Here is an 18464-nt window from a genome sequence, read left to right as displayed (position 1 = left end):
TAAGTGCAGACTGAGTGGTAGAGGTTTCTTTCCATAATTATTCACAGAATTTATTGTGCATCCACAAATAGCTCCTGAATTTCATGGCGTGCATGTCAGGCAGTATATACAGACCAAATTGTATAAAAGCATATTTCTTTCTCAGAAGACTATTTGAGAATCAGCTGTATTTTTACAACATAGTGATCCTTACTGATAAACTGATTTTAATTCCAGACTTATTTTTTAATTATTGAATTTAAATTCCGTAGCTATCCACAACCCGAGGTGGATAGCCCAAGCATCTGAGGACAAGTCCACAAGTTTAGCAACCACATCATTAGACTTGTGGTTGCAGAGCATCCATACTGCAACCACACATCTCTCCATTGAATCTTATCACCCTCCTCCAAATAATATATGTGATTTTAGTTTTTTTAGTTCAAATCCACGGACCAGACACTGCAGAGATTTACCAATGGCTTTGATCATGCACTGTGAAATGTGGAAGCCTTAGATTTACTGACTATTTTGGAAGGTCAAATCTGTCATTTTGCTGAGAAACAGGGCAGGGCGCAGACTGCTCGACTTTCCCAGAATTACACTGGGGAACTGCATTCAGATGCTGCTCCAGGTCATGAGGGGCACAGATAAGGTGAACACATATAGTCTTTTTCCCCAAGGAAGGGGAATTAAAACCTAGAGGGCATAGGTTTAAGATGAGAGCTGAAATATTTAAAAGGGACCTGAGGGGCAACTTCTTTACACAGAGGGAAGTGCGTATATGGAATGAGCTGCCAGAGAAAATGGCTGAGGCAGGTACAATAACATTCAAAAGACATTTGGATAGGAGACGCTTAGAGAGATAAGGGCCAAATGCAGGCAAATAGGACAAGCTTGGTGGGCACCATAGTTGTCATGCACAAGTTGGGCCAAAGGGCCTATTTTCATGCTGTATTAATTGGTGACTCTATGCCATACACCTCAATGGCGATTGCAAGGCAAAGGTTCACTCAGTAAAGGAGAAATGTTTTTAAAAAATGATACATTGCTTTTAATATAATGTTTTTAAAAATGCATTTTAATTAAATTCATATCAAATGTTAATTCAAAAATAATTTTAATTCAAAATTGTTTTCTGCTTTATTTGTGTCACCTTTATTCTCAATTTTCTGACAGGTATAATTTGGTGTAAACCTCCTGAAAACAAGGTTAGGGAAATGTGATGTCATTTCCCTCCTCATTTAGTTTTTCCTAATGTCTGTTTAATTTAACTTAGTTTTAATCATTTTTAAATGTATCAGAACATTGGAGACATTTAAAACCCATTAAATTCAATGACAGCTTTCACAAAGTAGCCGTGGACGACGGGTTGGTTTTGGAGTTGCAGCCTCCACTCTGTCACCTGAGGCCCAGCCAAGCTCCTGACCTCACTGCTAGACTCCAGGATACTGAAGCCCAGCAAGATCAGTCCTCTGTCTCCAACCCAGATAGTGGGTGAACTACAGACAGTGACTCTGGGTAGTTCCCCCCATCCAGAACTATCCCACCCAGTGATATTTGAAAAAAAACTCTCAGCTATCCACTGACTTCTAAAAAGAAATCAGAATAAAAAGAAAAAAAAGTTACTGATGATTCACAAATCGTACACACTGTCTCCAAGAAAGGTTCTTAACCAATAGTCTTTCAATAGTCCCTAGTTATTGTGAATACTCATTTGTCACAGATGTGTTGATTAAATGTGGATCCCACTGGTAAAGCAAAGAAAATGTGTGATGGATGTGAAAAAAAAATCATTGAAGACTTACTAACATATGCAAACTCAGGGTATCATTGCACTTAATGGAAGACTAAATAGGCAGATAACTGGCAGTATGGTCTCTCACCTGATTTCCAAGTAGCTAAATTACACACAACTTTTAAGGAAGACCAATTCAGAAAGTTGAGGATAATAATGACAAAAATATGAGAGAAAACATTTTGAATTTTATTAAAATCAATGTATCTGGTATAAAAGTCACCCACCCTGTGATCTAATATTGGTCCCCCTCCTTCCTCTTGGCCACATGTTGCGCCTGAGCAACATCATCTATCAACAGGGTCCTAGTTTCCAATGCACACTGTTCACACCACCACCTCCGTTAATGCTCAATTGCTCTAACTGTTGGATTATATGATCAGCATCCAATACTGGATGAACAGAAATCACCTTCAATTAAATAATGAAGAGAGCTTTAGAGACAGGAACAGGATAGGCTATAAGGCTGCTTGAGCCTGCCCTGCTATTCAGTAAGATCATGGCTGATTTGATCATTGGTCTCAATTTCACTTACTTGGTTAGTCCTTATAACAATTGATTTCCCCTAAGTCCAACAGCATTATCTATCCCTATCTTGAAAGACGCAACCCAGGCAGTCTCTAAGGTAGAGAATACTAGAGCTTCATAACCATTTGGGAGAAGAAATTCCTCTTCAACTCTGTCTGGGCAACCTCTTGTCCTGAGACAATGCTCGCTAACTCTGCATTCCCCTATCAGAGGAAATATTCTCTCAGCTTTTACCCTGCAGGATTTTATATGTTACAGTGAAATCATATCTTGTTCTTAATTATAGTTCAGTTCTAAGCTATAGAAAACATGTCCTCTTCTTTGTAATTATAATGGCACAGAAGGCCAAGTGGCCCATTAGGTTCAATCAGTTCCAGCAGAGCAACCCTGGAAGTGCCATTTCTCTGTCCTTATTTCCCAATAGCCTGTACAACTTCCTCTATCTCTCACATGCCCATAAACTTCCTTTTGAATCTTTTGCTAAACCTTTCCTCAAAAGATGCTTCTTTATAACTGGAACAGATGTGGTGAATCTTCACTACACTGCCTCCAGGGTAAGTACATCCTTCCTTTAGATGAGGCCAAAACTGTATGGCACACAAGCTGTGGTTTCACCAAAGTCTTAAAGTTGTAGCAAGACTTTCTGACTTCTATACTCCATCCCAATTATAAAAAAGGCCAGAAAACATTTATCTTTGTTGTTACCTGAATGTTAATTTTGTCTTTCCTTTGAGAGGACACCAAGAACTCTTTGAATGACAGCATTAAATGGCCTCACATCACTTATGTAATATTCTGTTTTTCTGTTCTTCTACTTAAGTGGGTAACCTTGTGTTTCCCCACATTACACTCTCTCTGCCACAGTTTCGCCCCTCAAGTACCCTGCTTACATCACTTTTTAGATTTGCAGTGACTCCTCACAGTTTGGTATCCCACTTCTCATAATATCATCAGCAACCTTAGATATGATACACTCGGTACCATAATGTAACTTAATAATATAGATGGCAAACGGGCTGAGCTGCAGCACTGATCCCTCTGGATCCCACAAGTAACAGATTACCAACCTTTACCCCAACCTTCTGCTCTCAGTCAGTTAACCAATCCACTATCTATGCTAATATATTACCCCCACCCACATACCAAAGGTCCTTAACTGAGCAACATTCTTTGATGTGGCACCTTAATGAATATCTTTTGGAAGTTTAAATATATTATATTTGTTCTTTTTTCCTTTATCCACTCTACCTCACTACTTCCTCAAATCAATTTGTTAAACACAATTTCGCTTTCCTAGAACAACATTGATTTTGCTACATCCAAAAATAACGGAGGATTTTTTTGATGTAGCAAGTAGTTGGGATGAAGAATACAATGATAGAATTCAGGTGTAGCATTGAAAAGGCAGCTGATAAAGTATTTCAAAAGAAAGAATTAGCAGGGTGTGGGGAGTGGATTTAGGAAAGGGACTAGTTGCATAGAGTTGGTATGGATTCAAAGGTTAAATGGTCTTCTACACTGTAATCACTCTGTGATTCTGTAATCATTTAATGATTTTCTAAGTTCCCTATTAACAGTTCTTAACAATAATTTTCACCATTTTCCTGACATCATCTATTAAACTAACAATGGTTCCCTGCTTTCTCCAGTCTTTCTTTCTTAAGTGGTGATGTAACATTTGTAGCTTTGCAAACCTATGGACGTTAATCTAGGATATTGTGGAAGTTGACAACCAATGTATCCATCATCTTTGCAGACATTTCCTTCAGAACATTAAGATGCAGGTCAACCAATTCAGGGAAATTATCAGTTGTTGGTTCCTTCAGTTTGCCTAATATTTTTTCTCTTGTGATAATGATTACTCTAAGTTCCTCTCCTTTTGCCATCTAACCTCCTGTAAGTTTTGGTATATATAATTTGTACCCTCATCCTCAAGCATCACATTTTTGTTGCAACATTATCAGCCTTTACTTTCAATCTAACATCACTTCAACCTTTTTAGTCAGCCACAGATGGATCCCTCTTCAAAAAGTGCCCTTATTTTTCAATGGAATGCATCTTTCTTGAAAATTATGAGGTATTTCTTGAACTGTCTCCCAATGCTCATCTATCTTTTAATCTATATCCCCAATTCACTTTAGCTAATTCTCTCCTCACTCCAATATAATTGCCTTTATTGGGTCTTATGTTTAAGATCTTACTTTGAGGTGCAAGTTTGTTATCCTCAAAGTGAATATGAAATTTCATCACAATTACCCTTCCCCAGAGGATCCTTTACTTACAAGGAGGTGTCTTCCTTATAAAAGGAAAGCCTTGTTACATATGACTGGATCTAAAATAGTCTGTTCTCTGGTTGTATCCGCAACATATCGTTCTAAGAAACTGTTTTGAAAGGATTCCATACTCTCAATTTCAAGATTACCTTTGCTGATATGATTTGCTCAATTTATGTGAAGATTAGTCACCCATAAATACTGCATTAGTCCTTGGTCCCAGTCACAAACTCCTGTCGCCTGCTAACGACTCTATTCCTCTCTTCGGCACCTTTCAGAAACTAAGACAGACTGTTCACAGCCTCATTTTATAATTGAATCAGAGTTAAGCACTGAAACTCATCTCTATGTCATCTCCAAGATAACCTATTTTTATCTCCTTAATATCATGTGACTCCTGCCCTGACTCAGTTCATCCATTGTCGAAAGAATCATCCATGCCTTTGTTACCTCTAAACATGACTTCACCAACGCACTCCTGCCTGGCCTACCTCTTTCTGTTCCTCATTAACTTGAGATCATCCAAAGCTCAGTTAACTACGTTCTACGTTGCTCCAAGCCCCATGTCCTTATCAAATGTGCTTGCTGACCTACACAGCTCCAGGTTCAACAAACACTGATTTTAAAATTTTCATTGATATTAATAATTTTATCAATATTATTTCTAATTTACAACCCTTCACTTGCACTTCCCTTTCCTTTCTTGACTTCAGATCATAAGTTATTATTCATTGCAATCTAATTGATTTCCACTGACACCTTGATTACATTGATTACCATCCATGGTGATTAACATAGCTCTCAACCATGTCCATTCCATTTCCTGGATTTCTGCTCCTACCCTTTCTTCTCCTTACTAGAACCATAAAAGATTTCTCCTGTTTTCACCTTTCATGCTCTTATTTCAACAGATCATTCATTGCACTTAGGGAACTTTCAGCATGGACACATCTTCCCTCCTTTTCCTTTCAGTATTCCAGAGGGATAATTTCCTTCATGATACACTGGTTCACTCCTCAATCACTCGCAAAACCCAATTCCTTCCCACATCAATTTCTCATACAAGTTTTCCCGCATACCTTCACACTCTCCAGGAACCTTACATCTTTCCCCAGGTGAAACAGTGACTTATCTGTCTTTCTTTCAATGTAGTGTACTGCATTATCTGCTTAGTGTGGCCTCCTCTGCACTAGGGAAACCAAATGCAGACTGGGCGACCACTTTGCTGAACATCTCCAATTAGTTCACAAGGGTAATTCTGAGCTTACTGTCATTTCAATTCCTCACCCCTCTGTCATCTTTCAGTCTCGGTCCTTGCTCCCTAAGGTGTTTCAATCAAGTTCAACACAAACTCACGTGACAACACATCACCTTTCATTCAAACACATTGTAGCTTTTTGGGCTCAACAATGAATTCAACAATTTTAGAAAACGATGCTGCTTCTCTCATTTATATGTCATCTAGATCCAACTGTTGCTCCCTTTATTTGTTCCATTACCTCCCTTTGGCCTTAAACTATCACCCCTTTTGTCATCTTTCCTGCTTTTCACATTTTTTTTACACTCCTGCTCCAAATATCCCATCTAGACTGTTCTGCACATTAACATTTATTATATCTCTAAGCATTGACTTGAAATGTTTTTCCATCCCGACATGCTGCCTGAATCATTGAGTAATTCCAGGAAATCTTGGTTTTATTACAGCATTGTGACGTGGTGTTCTCCAATTCCGAGGTCTCAGATTTTTATTCTATTCATTAATGGCTTGAATAAAAGAACTCTGTGTCCAAGTTTGCAAATGACTCAACTGACATTAGGAGGGACAGTGAATAATGCAGCTGGAATGAGGAAGATCCAATGGGAAATAAACAATGAGTAAGCAAAACTATGGCAGTTGGAGTCTTATGTATGTAGGGATCTGTTCTGGACCTTAGGCAATAAAAACAGAGTATATCCAAATAATGAGAAACTGGGAACACAAGGGAGCAAAGAAAGGGGGGCATCCAAGTACACAAACTATTTGAAACTTAGGTACCAAAAGCCATCATGGGTGGGTTGATGTACAAAGGATAGGAAATTATGTTTTGTCGACTACAACCACCACCAGATACCTTCTTGAATTATGAAACCACTTGACAACATGAAAGGTTGGTCAGGTGTGACATGTCTACACAAAGCAGGACAAATCCAATCAGCCTCAATCATTAACCAGGTGATTGAAGAGATCATTGACATTCAATAAGCTGCCATAAAATATAAAAAGGAGCAGGACCAGACCACTTTGCTTCTTGTCTGTACTCACTCGCTAATCTCATCTGTCACTCAGTTTGGGTACTGCCAGTACTTCTTAGACCCAGACCTCAATGTAACTTTGGCCCATGCATGGGCATAAGAATCGAACCCTAGAAGAGAGTGACTGCCCTTGATATAAGAACAGAATTTGGCATAGAGTAGTCCTGATAAAATGGGTTATTAAGAAAATCAAGGGGACTGCTCTCCAGAGGCCAGAGTCAGATCTTGCATGAAGGAAATTAAATCTGGCCACTGCAGGTTAATCATCTCACCTCTGAAACACTGTTCGAGAAGGTCATCTGGACAGTCTGCTAAGACCAAACTTCAGCTGCTTCATCAATGACCTTCCATCCATCATAAACTTCACTGATGATTGCACAATGTTCAGTTCCATTCATGACTCTTCAAATAATGAAGCAATCCATGCCTCCACACAGCAAGACCTGGACAACATTCTGGTATCAACTGATAAGTGGCAAGTAACATTTATGTCACACAACTGCCAGTCAATAACCATCCCCACAAGAGAGAATCTAGCAACATTTCCTTGATATTCAACAGCATCATCATTGTTGAATTCCCTATCATCAATATCTTGGGGGTCAACACTGCCAAGAAACTTAACCAGACCTACCTATAAACTGTAGTTACAGGAACAGGTCACAGATTGGGTATCCTGTGGCAAGTGATTCACTTGCTGATACCCTAAGGCCTTTCCACTATCTCCAGCACACAAGTTAGAGTGCGATGGAATACCTTCCATCTGCCTGGATGAGTTCAGGTCCAAAAACACTCAAGAAGCTCAATACCATGCAAGATAAGACTGCTCTCTTGATTGAGCCCCACTCACCAACCTAAACATTCATCCTCTTCATTATTTTCACACCACTGACGTCGTGTGTCTCATGCATGAAATTCACTAGTTACTTATCAAGACTACTCCAGAAGTACTGCTCAAATTTGTAAGCTCTACCATGAAGAAGGACAAATTCAGCAGACTCATGAGGAACATCACCATTTACAATTTCCCATTCAAGTTGCACACCATCCTCACTTGGAAATATGTTACTGTTCCTTCATTATCACTGGGCTTAAATCCTGGAACTTTCTACCTAATAACATTATCCCTCAGACTGCAACCTTTCAAGAAGTGGCTGACTTCAGTGTTCCAAAGGACAATTTTGTGGGCAATAAATGATGACCTTGCCGATAACATCCACATACTATAAAAAAATTATTTAAAAACACTACATGTAGTTTTAAGGTACTTCAAGAAAAATATGCTTGTACTGGAGAGTCAGGATAAAGTATTTCCACTGTGAGGGGTATCAAGAATAGGAGGACATAATCCTAAAATTAAAGCTAAGCCAGTGAGGAATAAAATTGAGAAGCAAATTATTATGCTATATTAGGAATCGAGGATTCTCTGTGCCAAAAGGCAGGAGATGCGGAGAAAGTTGGCACTTTCAAGGCTGAAATTGTGAGAGTCATCTTGGATAGAGAATCAAGTAATATGATGTGCCAGTGGGTAAATGGATCAGCCATGATCTAATTAAATAGCACATTAGTCTCAAGGAGCTGAAGAGCGAGCTTTTTTTGAAATTTCAGCATTGTTATTATACTTATTATCAATGATCTCTCAATTGTTAGTTTTACACTAGCTGAAAGAGAAGCACAAAACATTTCTCAGAAAATGGGATTTTAAGAAATAATTAGACATGGAAAGGATAAAGACATTGGAGTAGAGTCATGGAGTCATAGAGTATACAGCACAGTAATAGGCCCTTCGGCCCAACTTGTCTACGCTGACCTAGGTTCCTACTTGAGCTAATCCCATTTGGCTGCATTTGGCCCATATCCCTCTCAATCTTTCTTATCCATTTACCTGTCTGAATGTATTTTAAATGTTGTAATTGTACCCGCCTCTACCACTTCCTCTGGCAACCTGTTCCATATAACCATCTGTGTGAAAAGTAAGTGCAGGATTATTAGAGTGTTTCAGGCACAAGATAATGTGGCACAGAACTTCCAGCCTCTCTAGAAGTGCAGACTAAAAATTTTGCTCAACTGCATTAATATGGACTCTGAAAATATTAGTTTCGTCTCCTCAACCAGGTATCTAATGGGTATAAACCCACTGCATAAATTAACTGCCTTAAAAATGCTTTGAGTAAGACATGGGAAAAAGAAAAATCATGCTGAGGAAATGCAAGAGGAGTGCTTCTTGAAATTGTGCACTTAAGTCATCTCATAGATTTTAAAAGGGGATTTCCAGCCAAGTGTTTTTTTAAACACAGAGTGGTGGGTGCCTGGAATGCGCTGCTAGGAGTGGTAGCGGAGGCAAATACGATAGAGGCATTTAAGGGGCTCTTAGATAGGCACATGGATGTGCAGAGAATGGAGGGATATGGACCTTGTGTAGACAGAAAGGACTAGTTTAGTTAGGCATTTAGTTACCAGTTTTAATCAGTTTGTCACAACATTGTGGGCTGTTCTTGTGCTATACTGTTTTATGTTCTATGTTTTAACACAAAAAAATGAAGTGTTAGGTTGTGATTATAGCTAAAGCTATCAATATGGGTCAGTGGCTACAACGTTGAATCTTAGTAAGCAATACGTTACTTATGCAGCTTGGCTGGAAATCCAGTCGTTGCACGAGGAGGTGAATCCCTGCTTACTGACACATTGGTCTCAAGGAATTGAAGAGCTTGTTCCAGTTCCTTGAGACCAATGTGAGATATGTTTTTTTTTAGCATTTTTGCCTTTTTAAAAAAAATTCTTATTATGAATTATTTCTCAAAGAGCTCTGCTTCCACATCCTTAAAAGGTTTTGTAAGGCCTTAAGTTTATACGGCATCTGGAATTCCCAGACGTGTTTTAAATTGAACTTGACATCACATAGTCATTACCTTCCATATTATTCTAAGCCCGTGTGGCAGGAGACGGAACGGTGGAGTCATGCCCTGCCCTTTATACTTAAAATGCAGAAGTGAGAGTACAGTTGTGACCTTACATTCCCAGCATTGCCACCCTTCACCCAAGGGGGAAAATATGTAAAAACACGTCTCAAACTGGAGTTTTCCTTTGCTCCACTACCTGAAGACAATTGTCGGAACTGAACCAGAATGAAAACTCTCCTCATTCAATAATTTCTAAATTGAAATCCTTGCTAAAAGCCCAGGTTCACAGATTAAAGGATCAATTACAATACTTCCACTAAGCCAGCCTCTTCAGTAAGGCCATAGCATTATATGTTCATCAATGTTATCTGGGTTTTCTTTGTGCTTAGGCCTGTATATGTGCACGTACATAGCCTTGTGGATGATGGAGCCATGATTGCTAATTACACTGGAGGAAACCTTTGGAAAGGACATCACTTACCCTGGCACATAGATCCTGAGGCTTGGTTGAGAGGTTCTGTGGCATCTCTCGGCACCTGGTGGACAAATTCAGAATAGCCGTGGCTGCCATATGTGCTGCCTCCATGTCATGCGTGTAGTCGAAGCTGCTCTTGCTCGAGGTGCTGCTGGCACTGCTGCCTCCGCCACAGCTGACACTGCTGCTGCTGCTGCTGGGAGCATAGCTGCTCGTCGTGCTGCTGGCTGAACTGGAGTTCTTACAAAATCGCTTTGCTGTAACAACAAGCAATAAAGGGAACACATGACCACTAATTATTCTATTAACTAAACGTCAGCAACAAGATTTTGTGTTGTTTCTTTTTAACATAAATTTGGCCCTTAAATTGCATTCTGGGATTCTGGTGTAGGAACACATTACATGTTCATCTACAAAATCCTTAGTCCAGTCTCTCACTGAGAGTTTTAAACCTTACATTTTAAACGAAGATTCCCTATCAACCTGTGGAGAGTGGAAGACATCAGATAAACCTATTAGAGGTATTCAGTATTTGTTTCCAGGCATTATATCAAGGTACAGTGAGATTAAAATATTGCAAGTTTCAGCAAATTCCCTTTCAGGTTTTATAGTTTAATATGTACATCTAATTCCAAATACTTTCCTCTGTGCAATTGTTTTAGTAATTTTATAATGTGTATATTAAATATATGCTTATGGATGAATCAAGAGGGAAATATTGAAGATCGATTGAATTGTCTTAATTTACTAATGCAACACACAACATGCTGGAGGAACGCAGTGGAATAGGCAGCATCTATGGAGAGAAATGGACCATCGCCATTTCGGGTTGAGACCCTTCATTTGGACCCTTCATCCCATTTCCCTTCATAGATGCTGCTTGACCTGCTGAGTTCCTCCAGCATTTTGTGTGTTACTCCAGATTCCAGCATCTGCAGTCTCTTGTGCCTCCTCTTGACTTACTACTGCATCGATATGAATTAGGTGAGGATTAGGGTTTAAAATCTGTAGCTGTTGTTCATTGGATGCAAAAGTGCAGGGAAAACCACAAGTTTCCCAGCACAGTCTCCCCACCTAAGGACAAATATCTGCCGCCATATTGGGATGGCTGATATCCAGGCAACCCTGGTGGTTGCTTGAACCAGGCATATGTTAATGAAAGACCTGTTTCAGAGCCTATCTTGGATTGAGGGAAGCCCAATTCGGCATGTTTTCTTCAGAAGCTATAGTTTTTCAGTGGCTGAACTCATGGCCCTTTAAAAGGAGGCCATCACCAAATCAATATTTTCCATTAACATTACCTTTGTGTGCAATAAGGAGGAATGGGAGCTCCCCCCTTGCGTCTGTAACAACATTGTTGGTCTCCCAGTCCATGCTAGCTGCAAAGCCCACTTTGGTTTCCTCGTCCCACTCCTAGCAGGTTGCAATTCAGCCTCTTCCAGTGAGGCACATAGAACAGTACAGCACTGGACAGGCCATTCAGCCCATGATGTTGTGCTGATCTTGATGCCAGTTTATACTAAATGTCCTCCTCCTGTGTATCATCCATATCCCTCCATTCCCTTCATATTCAGGTGTCTATCTAAAAGCCTATTAAGCTCTCCTACTTCCACTACTACCCTTGGTAACCCATTCTAGGCACCTACCACTCTCTGCATAAAAAGCTTGCCTCTCATGTCACCTTCATACTCCCCCCCCCCCAACCTTAAAAGCATGTGCTAAAGCAAGCACCTACACTAGATTACTCTTCTTCAAGGTGGAAAGCTGATTCTGAATGCCAGGCTGCCAGCTGCAGTCTGGAGAGAATATATGACAAGACTTGAGGCCCAATTTCCGTCAAGTCTCTAGCCTCCAGTGCACACATCTACCCAGTAACCAAAAATGGTCCCACAAAAGTAAAACAGTAAACAGCTGAGCACATGTTGTGTCTTCTTACATCTTGTTTTCTTGAAAAAAAAGATAGATCAAAGGTGGTATTTTGAAAGGCCTTAAGGAAAGAAGAAATATGAAACATGCTAACTGATAAGATTTCATTCTACAGTTTTTACCTGAGGAAATAAAATCTGTCTCCAGTTAGGTAACTAGTTCAGTCTCATAAAAATGGATGTAAGCTCATACAGAAGTTAACAACTCAAATTATAATTTTCCGTGTTGACTCCAATGAAAAATGAACCAAATTTTAACATACTTATGCAATTTTGAGGCAAGGAAGATGTACTTTTGTTATTGGAATTAGTAAATTGCAACACTGAACAGATCATGGACACTAATGGCAGGAAAAGAAGGGATGAGGCAGAAAGAGAAAGGGAACGATGAGAAGGGATGGGGCAGGAATAGCGAGAATGGGGAAGGAGCAGGAAGAAAAGGAATGGGGCAACGGGAGACAGGGCAACGGGGAAGGACGGGAAGGAGAGGAAGAGGAGGGATGGGGCAGAATGAGAGAGAATAGGGCAGGATGAGATGAGAAGGCATTGGATGAGAAGGAATAGGTCAGAAAGAGAAAGAGGAAGGAAGGTAATAATAAGGGATGGGATAGGGTGGGAAGAGAAGGGATTGGAAAGAACCAGAATAGAAGGAGGACTGCAATATATATAAGACTTTGTGTCTTTAGGAACTGAGTGTAACATATAGTACAAGATTTGGTACATTGTCATATCCGATACTGACATTAGCTGAGAGCTTACTGCCTTCAGTAAGGAATATTCTATTGATAGCTGTATTTCTACAGGCAACCATTGTGTTATGGCCATTCAGGTTATGGAAATTTGTCCTTACAGAATTCACAAATCAACACCCAAAAATTTGAGATACAGAATCAAATTCACTCCCATGGAATTTATGTGAACAAAAGGTAAATACATCAACAAAAATTTCTTTTTCAACTTGTGTTTCTTGATGCATGTGCAGATGATGTGGTTTCATGCTATGCAAAATTGTGATATAGCTCGTTTCTTTGGAATGCAACCGCACTGTAACGTATTAGAATTATAGTCATACAGCAGAGAGACAGACCCTTCAGCCCACCATGTCCACATTGACTATTGTACTTATCTGTTCTAGTCCCTTTTACCCTCAGTTGGTTCATTGCCTGCCATGCCTTGATGATTCAATTGCTTATCTAGATGCTTCTTAAATGTTGTGAGAGTATCTGTCTCCATCAACACCTCAGGCTGCACATTCCAGATTCCAACTACTCTGTCTGAAAAAAATTCCCCCTCAGATCCCCTCCAAACCCCCTACCTCTCACATTATACCACATCTATCCCCTTCATCATTTTGTATCCCTGTATCAGGTTACCCCTCAGCCTCCTTCACTCCAGGGAAACTTAACCCAGTCCACCCAATCTCTCCTTATAACTGAAAAGCTCCAAGCCAGAGAACGTCCAGGTGAATCTCCTCTGAACTCTCTCCAGTGCGATCACATCCTTTCTATAGTGTGGCAACCAGAACTGCTCACAATATTCCACGTGTGGCCTTGCCAATTTTTTTTATAAAGTTGTTACATGAAAAACTTGCTCTTATATTCTATGCCATTGCTGATGAAGACAAGCACCTCGCATGCCTTCTATTACTTCTGTTGTTGGCCTTTGTAAACAGTAACATGAAGGAACCTACAGACCACAAAAAGAAGGCTGAAAAGGAATAGGAAGAGCCATGGAGAGATATAGCACAGGAACAGGCCCTTGGGTCCACTGAGGCTGCTGTGACCATCATCCATTCATTTTTACACTAATCCTGTCCTGACCTATTTAATTCTACCCACATTCCCATCAATTCCTCTCCAGATCCCCCCTCTGACCTACACACTTGGGCAACTTACTGTGGCCGATTAACCTCCATTTTTTGGGGTGTGGGGAGAAACAGGATGATGGCATTGGTAAGTGCAGAAGTGAAGAGGAAAGAAAGAAAGGAAGAAGGGCAGGTAGAGGATGGGCTAGGAAAAGAAGGGGGTTAGAAGTGATGGGAAGGGTGGGGCAGAAAGGGATGAAAAGTGTTGAAAGGATAAGGTAGGAAGAAAAAGATAGGGGAGTATGAGAATAGAAGAGATAGGGGTAAAAGAGACTGAGCAAGAAAAGAGAAAGGGTGGGAAGAAAAGGGCAGGATGAGAAACAAAGGATCAGGAAGGAGAGACATAGAATAACGATTATGAAATGGTGACACCAGAGCACACTCACCAGGCTGATGCAGAATTAGATAGAAGTTGTCTGTTCTTAAGTTATATGAAAGCTGGACCTCTAGTCTGTCTGTAAAATGGGCTGGATCACAGAAAGCGTCTGGCATTGATGATCTGTTAAAACCTACTTATGTGATGTGGCTGATAATTTTAATATCTCTACTGTGGGGATAAAATCTAAAATCACTGTGGGTGGCAAGAAGTCAGAATTGAGGAAGATTATTCAGAGATATTGCACTCGTGGTGAGAAAGGTATTTTGATAACAAAGAAGGGAGAAGCCACTTGAAGCAAACTGTGTGCTTTTTAATGAAATTGGTCAGAATTGAGTGATTGGTGGCGTGCAGAAACAAATTTGTGTTTGGCCTCTCTTGATGGTTCAGTCCAGGCAACATTTCAGAGTGTGTACTGGCAGCAGAGATGCCTGTGAGAACTGCCAGGGAAAGAAAGAGCTTTCACAGTCGGGCACAGCCCACCCACTGTCTCTGTGGGAGCAGCTCTGGACAGTCAAAAGAAGCTTGTGACAGCTCTTTGGCACCCCAAAGCCCATGAAGGTGGAGAAATGGCGGTTCCACAGTGGTTAGACAAAACTTCACATATTCCTTTTATATTGTGGCCCTCCAGTAAATCTATTAAAACTAAGATGTTTGTGGTGTAATTATTATTTTTGCATCTACTGTTTAACTTTTGGCTACAGTTTATTCTAATACAGTAGATGTGACTTGTGGCTTGTTGCACAATTTACACAGTTTAATGGAGTGTAAATCATTGTGTTATCTGAAGAGTAAAGAAACAAAAAGGACCTGTGTCAATTTAATGAGATAATTGCAGTGACAGGGTTTCTGTTTGATTGTTGGGCAATGCTGCAATAATGGATAGTGAATATATAAAACCACGCTCTACATTGTAGCAAGTCAAAACTTGTTCAAAAGAGTGGTCTCTGATGCTGAGCACGGGTGCATCTGGTGAACCCTTAACAATGCACCAGATATTACAACTCATTTTATTGTACAGAGGCCTGATTTTTTAAAAAAAACGTCATTTTTCCTTTGTTTGCTTTTTTATTGCAAAACTACATAATGCAGCTTAAAAATTAAAAATGCATTGATATTCATCTTTGTGACTGTAGTTGTGTCCATATCCCGATTGGTTGAACTGGTTTGTTGTGTTAATCTATCTTGCTTGTATACTTACCACATCTCCAGGCTGCCTTGAGATTCCCAGTCACCTGCTCTCTGGATCACGGTATGATCCAGGGTGGAATCTTCTACAAAGAGGCCGGTTCCTAGTTCATGGGTGAGACTCAGGGCAGTACAGTGGGGCACAGAGATTCCCCAGCGCAAGTGCCTGCCTGTGTGAGCTCATAGAATGGTCTTGACGATCAATGAGGCCCTGTGCCCTGGTTCACCTGCTGACGCTACTGTTTAAAGTCGATTTTATTGTCATATGCACAAGTACATGTGTGCACAGGTGCAATGAAAAACTTACTTGCAGCAGCATCACAGGCACATAGCATCATATAAGCAGCATTCACAAGAAAAACATAAATTTAAACGTAAATTATACAAAATTTTTACAAGAGAAAAACACAATTGGAACAAAAAGAAGTCCATTTTAGTGCAAAATGATCAGAGTGGTCACAGTGTTGCTAAACTGTAGTGGTGATTAGGGTTGTGCTGGCTGGTTCAAGAACCGAATGGTTGAAGGGAAGTAACTGTTCTTGAACCTGGTGGTGTGGGACTTCAGGCTTCTGTACCTCCTGCCTGATGGTAGCTGCAAAAAGACGGCATGCCCAAATGGTGGGGATCTTAGATGATAGATGTTGCCTTCTTGAGGCAGCGTCTCCTGTAGATACTACTGATGGTGGGGAGGGATGTGCCCATGATGTATTGGGCAAAGTCCACTATATGCAGCTTCTTACCTTCCTGCACATTTGAATTGCCGTACTAGACCATGATACAACCAGTCAGGATACTTTCAACAGTACATCTGTAGAAGTTTGTTAGAGTGTTCGGTGACAAGCCGAACCTCCTTAGCCTCCTAAGAAAGTAAAGATGCTGGCGCGCTTTCCTTTTGATTGCATCTATGTGCTGGGCCCAGGACAGGTTATCTGATATGTTAACGCCCAGGTATTTGAAGCTGCTGACTCTCTCCACAATTGTAATGACTCTCTCTACCACTGTACTCACTACCAGTGTAGACTGGCTGGGAATGTATTTGAGGTCAATGACAGATACCATCACTACATTGACAGATCACAGTGATACCATTACAAACCAGACTTCATTTCACACAAGGTAACCACTAGAGTGAGCTTATGGCTGGCCGGTGACTCCCATGTAAGGACCAGGGTGCAGATTGGCAGAGAGACTGAATGTGATTGAGTTTAGACTGATGTTAACAGATTTGTCAACAACAACTTGCAGCTTGTAGCAGCTTTAACAGAGCAAAACATAACAAGGGACTCAGCAGAAACTCCTATTAAAGTAATTTGGCTCCATACTCCATAAGGATTTATCAGGGAAGGTGGGTAAAAGTCAAGGGGGACTTTTAAGAAGAGTATTGAAGGGGGAAAGTGGGCTCTAGACATTTACGAAGGTAATTCCAGAGGTTGTGTGTTTGGCAACTGAAGGCATGGCTGCCAGTGGTGGAACAGCAGACAAGTACTGGGAAGGTGGATATTGGGTGGGTTGTAAGGAAGGAGGAAGAGGTAACCAATGAAAGGACTTGAATTCCAACTTGATATCCAAGCATTGAGCAAGTGGAAGCCACGATGGGTTAGCAAACACACAGTTAGAGTGTGGGCAGCAGAGTCTTGGATGACTTCAAGTTTACAGCAGTTGGAAGGTTACTGGGTGAAGCACCAAGGTTTGGTCTATTAGAACTGTGGCAGAGAATGGATGCATTCCCAGTCTGAATCAAGGGATGCACAAGAGCCCGCAGATGCTAGAATCTCGAGCAAAAAACAAGCTGGTCAAGCAGTATCTGTAGAGGGAAATGGGCAGTCGATGTTTCAGGTTGAGACCCTTCATCTGGACTGAAAAAGGTAGAGGAGAGATAGCCAGTATAAAGAGGGGAGGGGAAGGGTGAGAGTATAGGAGCTGGGACATTATGTTGTCGTTGTATAAATCAGTGGTGAGGCCACACTTGGAGTACTGTGTACAGTTTTGGTCACCCTGTTATAGGAAAGACATGGTTAAACTGGAAAGAAGGTAGAAAAGATTTACCAGGATGTTGCCAGGACTCGAGGGCCTGGATTATAGGGAGGGGTTGGCCAGACTAGGTCTTCATTCTTTGGAATGTAGGAGAATGTAGGGCGATCTAATAGAAATGTTCGAAATGATGAGAGGCATAGATAAGGTGGATGGTAACGGTCTGTTCCCTGGGTAGGGGAATCTAGAACTAAGGGGCATAGGTTTAGGGTAAGAGGGGAAAGATTTAAAAGGAACATGACAGGCAACCTTTTCATGCAGTGGATGGTGAGTACATGGAATGAGCTGTTAGAGCAAGTGATTGAGGCAGGTACAATAGTATCATTTAAGAAGCACTTGGACAGGTACATGGAAGGGCGGGACTAAGAGGGATATGGGCCGAATGCAGGAAACTGGGACTAGCTGGGTGGGCACTGTGGTTGGCATGGACTGGTTGGGCCGAAGGGCCTGTATCTGTGCTGTATTGCTCTATGACTCCATGACATGCACAAACATTCCAAATCTCATGTAACTTGTTAGCAAATAAACATAATGTCAAAATCAGAAACATATATACACAAAAATATTTAAACTGACTTAAATCAGAGGTTCCACTTACCTTTCTTGCATGACCAATTTCTCCCATTCATTGCAATGGGCCCACGGTACTTGAGCCAGGTTCAGTGGATGGATTTTGCATCTGTGGATGTTGTTGCTGCCCCTTTGGAGGAGTCCACCATGAGGAGTCCACCAGTCAGGTGTGTATCCTGCAACTAGCTCTCTGCTGAGCAGAAAGCTGCTCTACAACTGCTGCTCAGGACTAACCCATTACAGACATATCTGCAGGTGGATCTCA

The 18464-nt window shown here is 40.8% G+C and overlaps 1 protein-coding gene across 17 annotated transcripts in view; it reads right to left on the bottom strand.

The window, feature by feature from the left end:
- Positions 1–18464, bottom strand: part of LOC127574826 (myelin transcription factor 1-like protein) — a 372272-nt gene that overhangs the window by 86748 nt on the left and 267060 nt on the right. For all 17 annotated transcript variants that reach the window (XM_052024235.1, XM_052024239.1, XM_052024230.1 and 14 more), the window contains one exon: positions 10252–10502. In XM_052024235.1, coding sequence (XP_051880195.1) covers positions 10252–10502 — 251 coding nt within the window. The remainder of the gene's footprint in view (positions 1–10251; positions 10503–18464) is intronic.

The sequence above is a fragment of the Pristis pectinata genome, chromosome 10 (genome assembly GCF_009764475.1).
Source record: "Pristis pectinata isolate sPriPec2 chromosome 10, sPriPec2.1.pri, whole genome shotgun sequence".
NCBI lineage: Eukaryota > Metazoa > Chordata > Chondrichthyes > Rhinopristiformes > Pristidae > Pristis > Pristis pectinata.
This window is presented reverse-complemented; position numbering and strand designations above follow the sequence as displayed.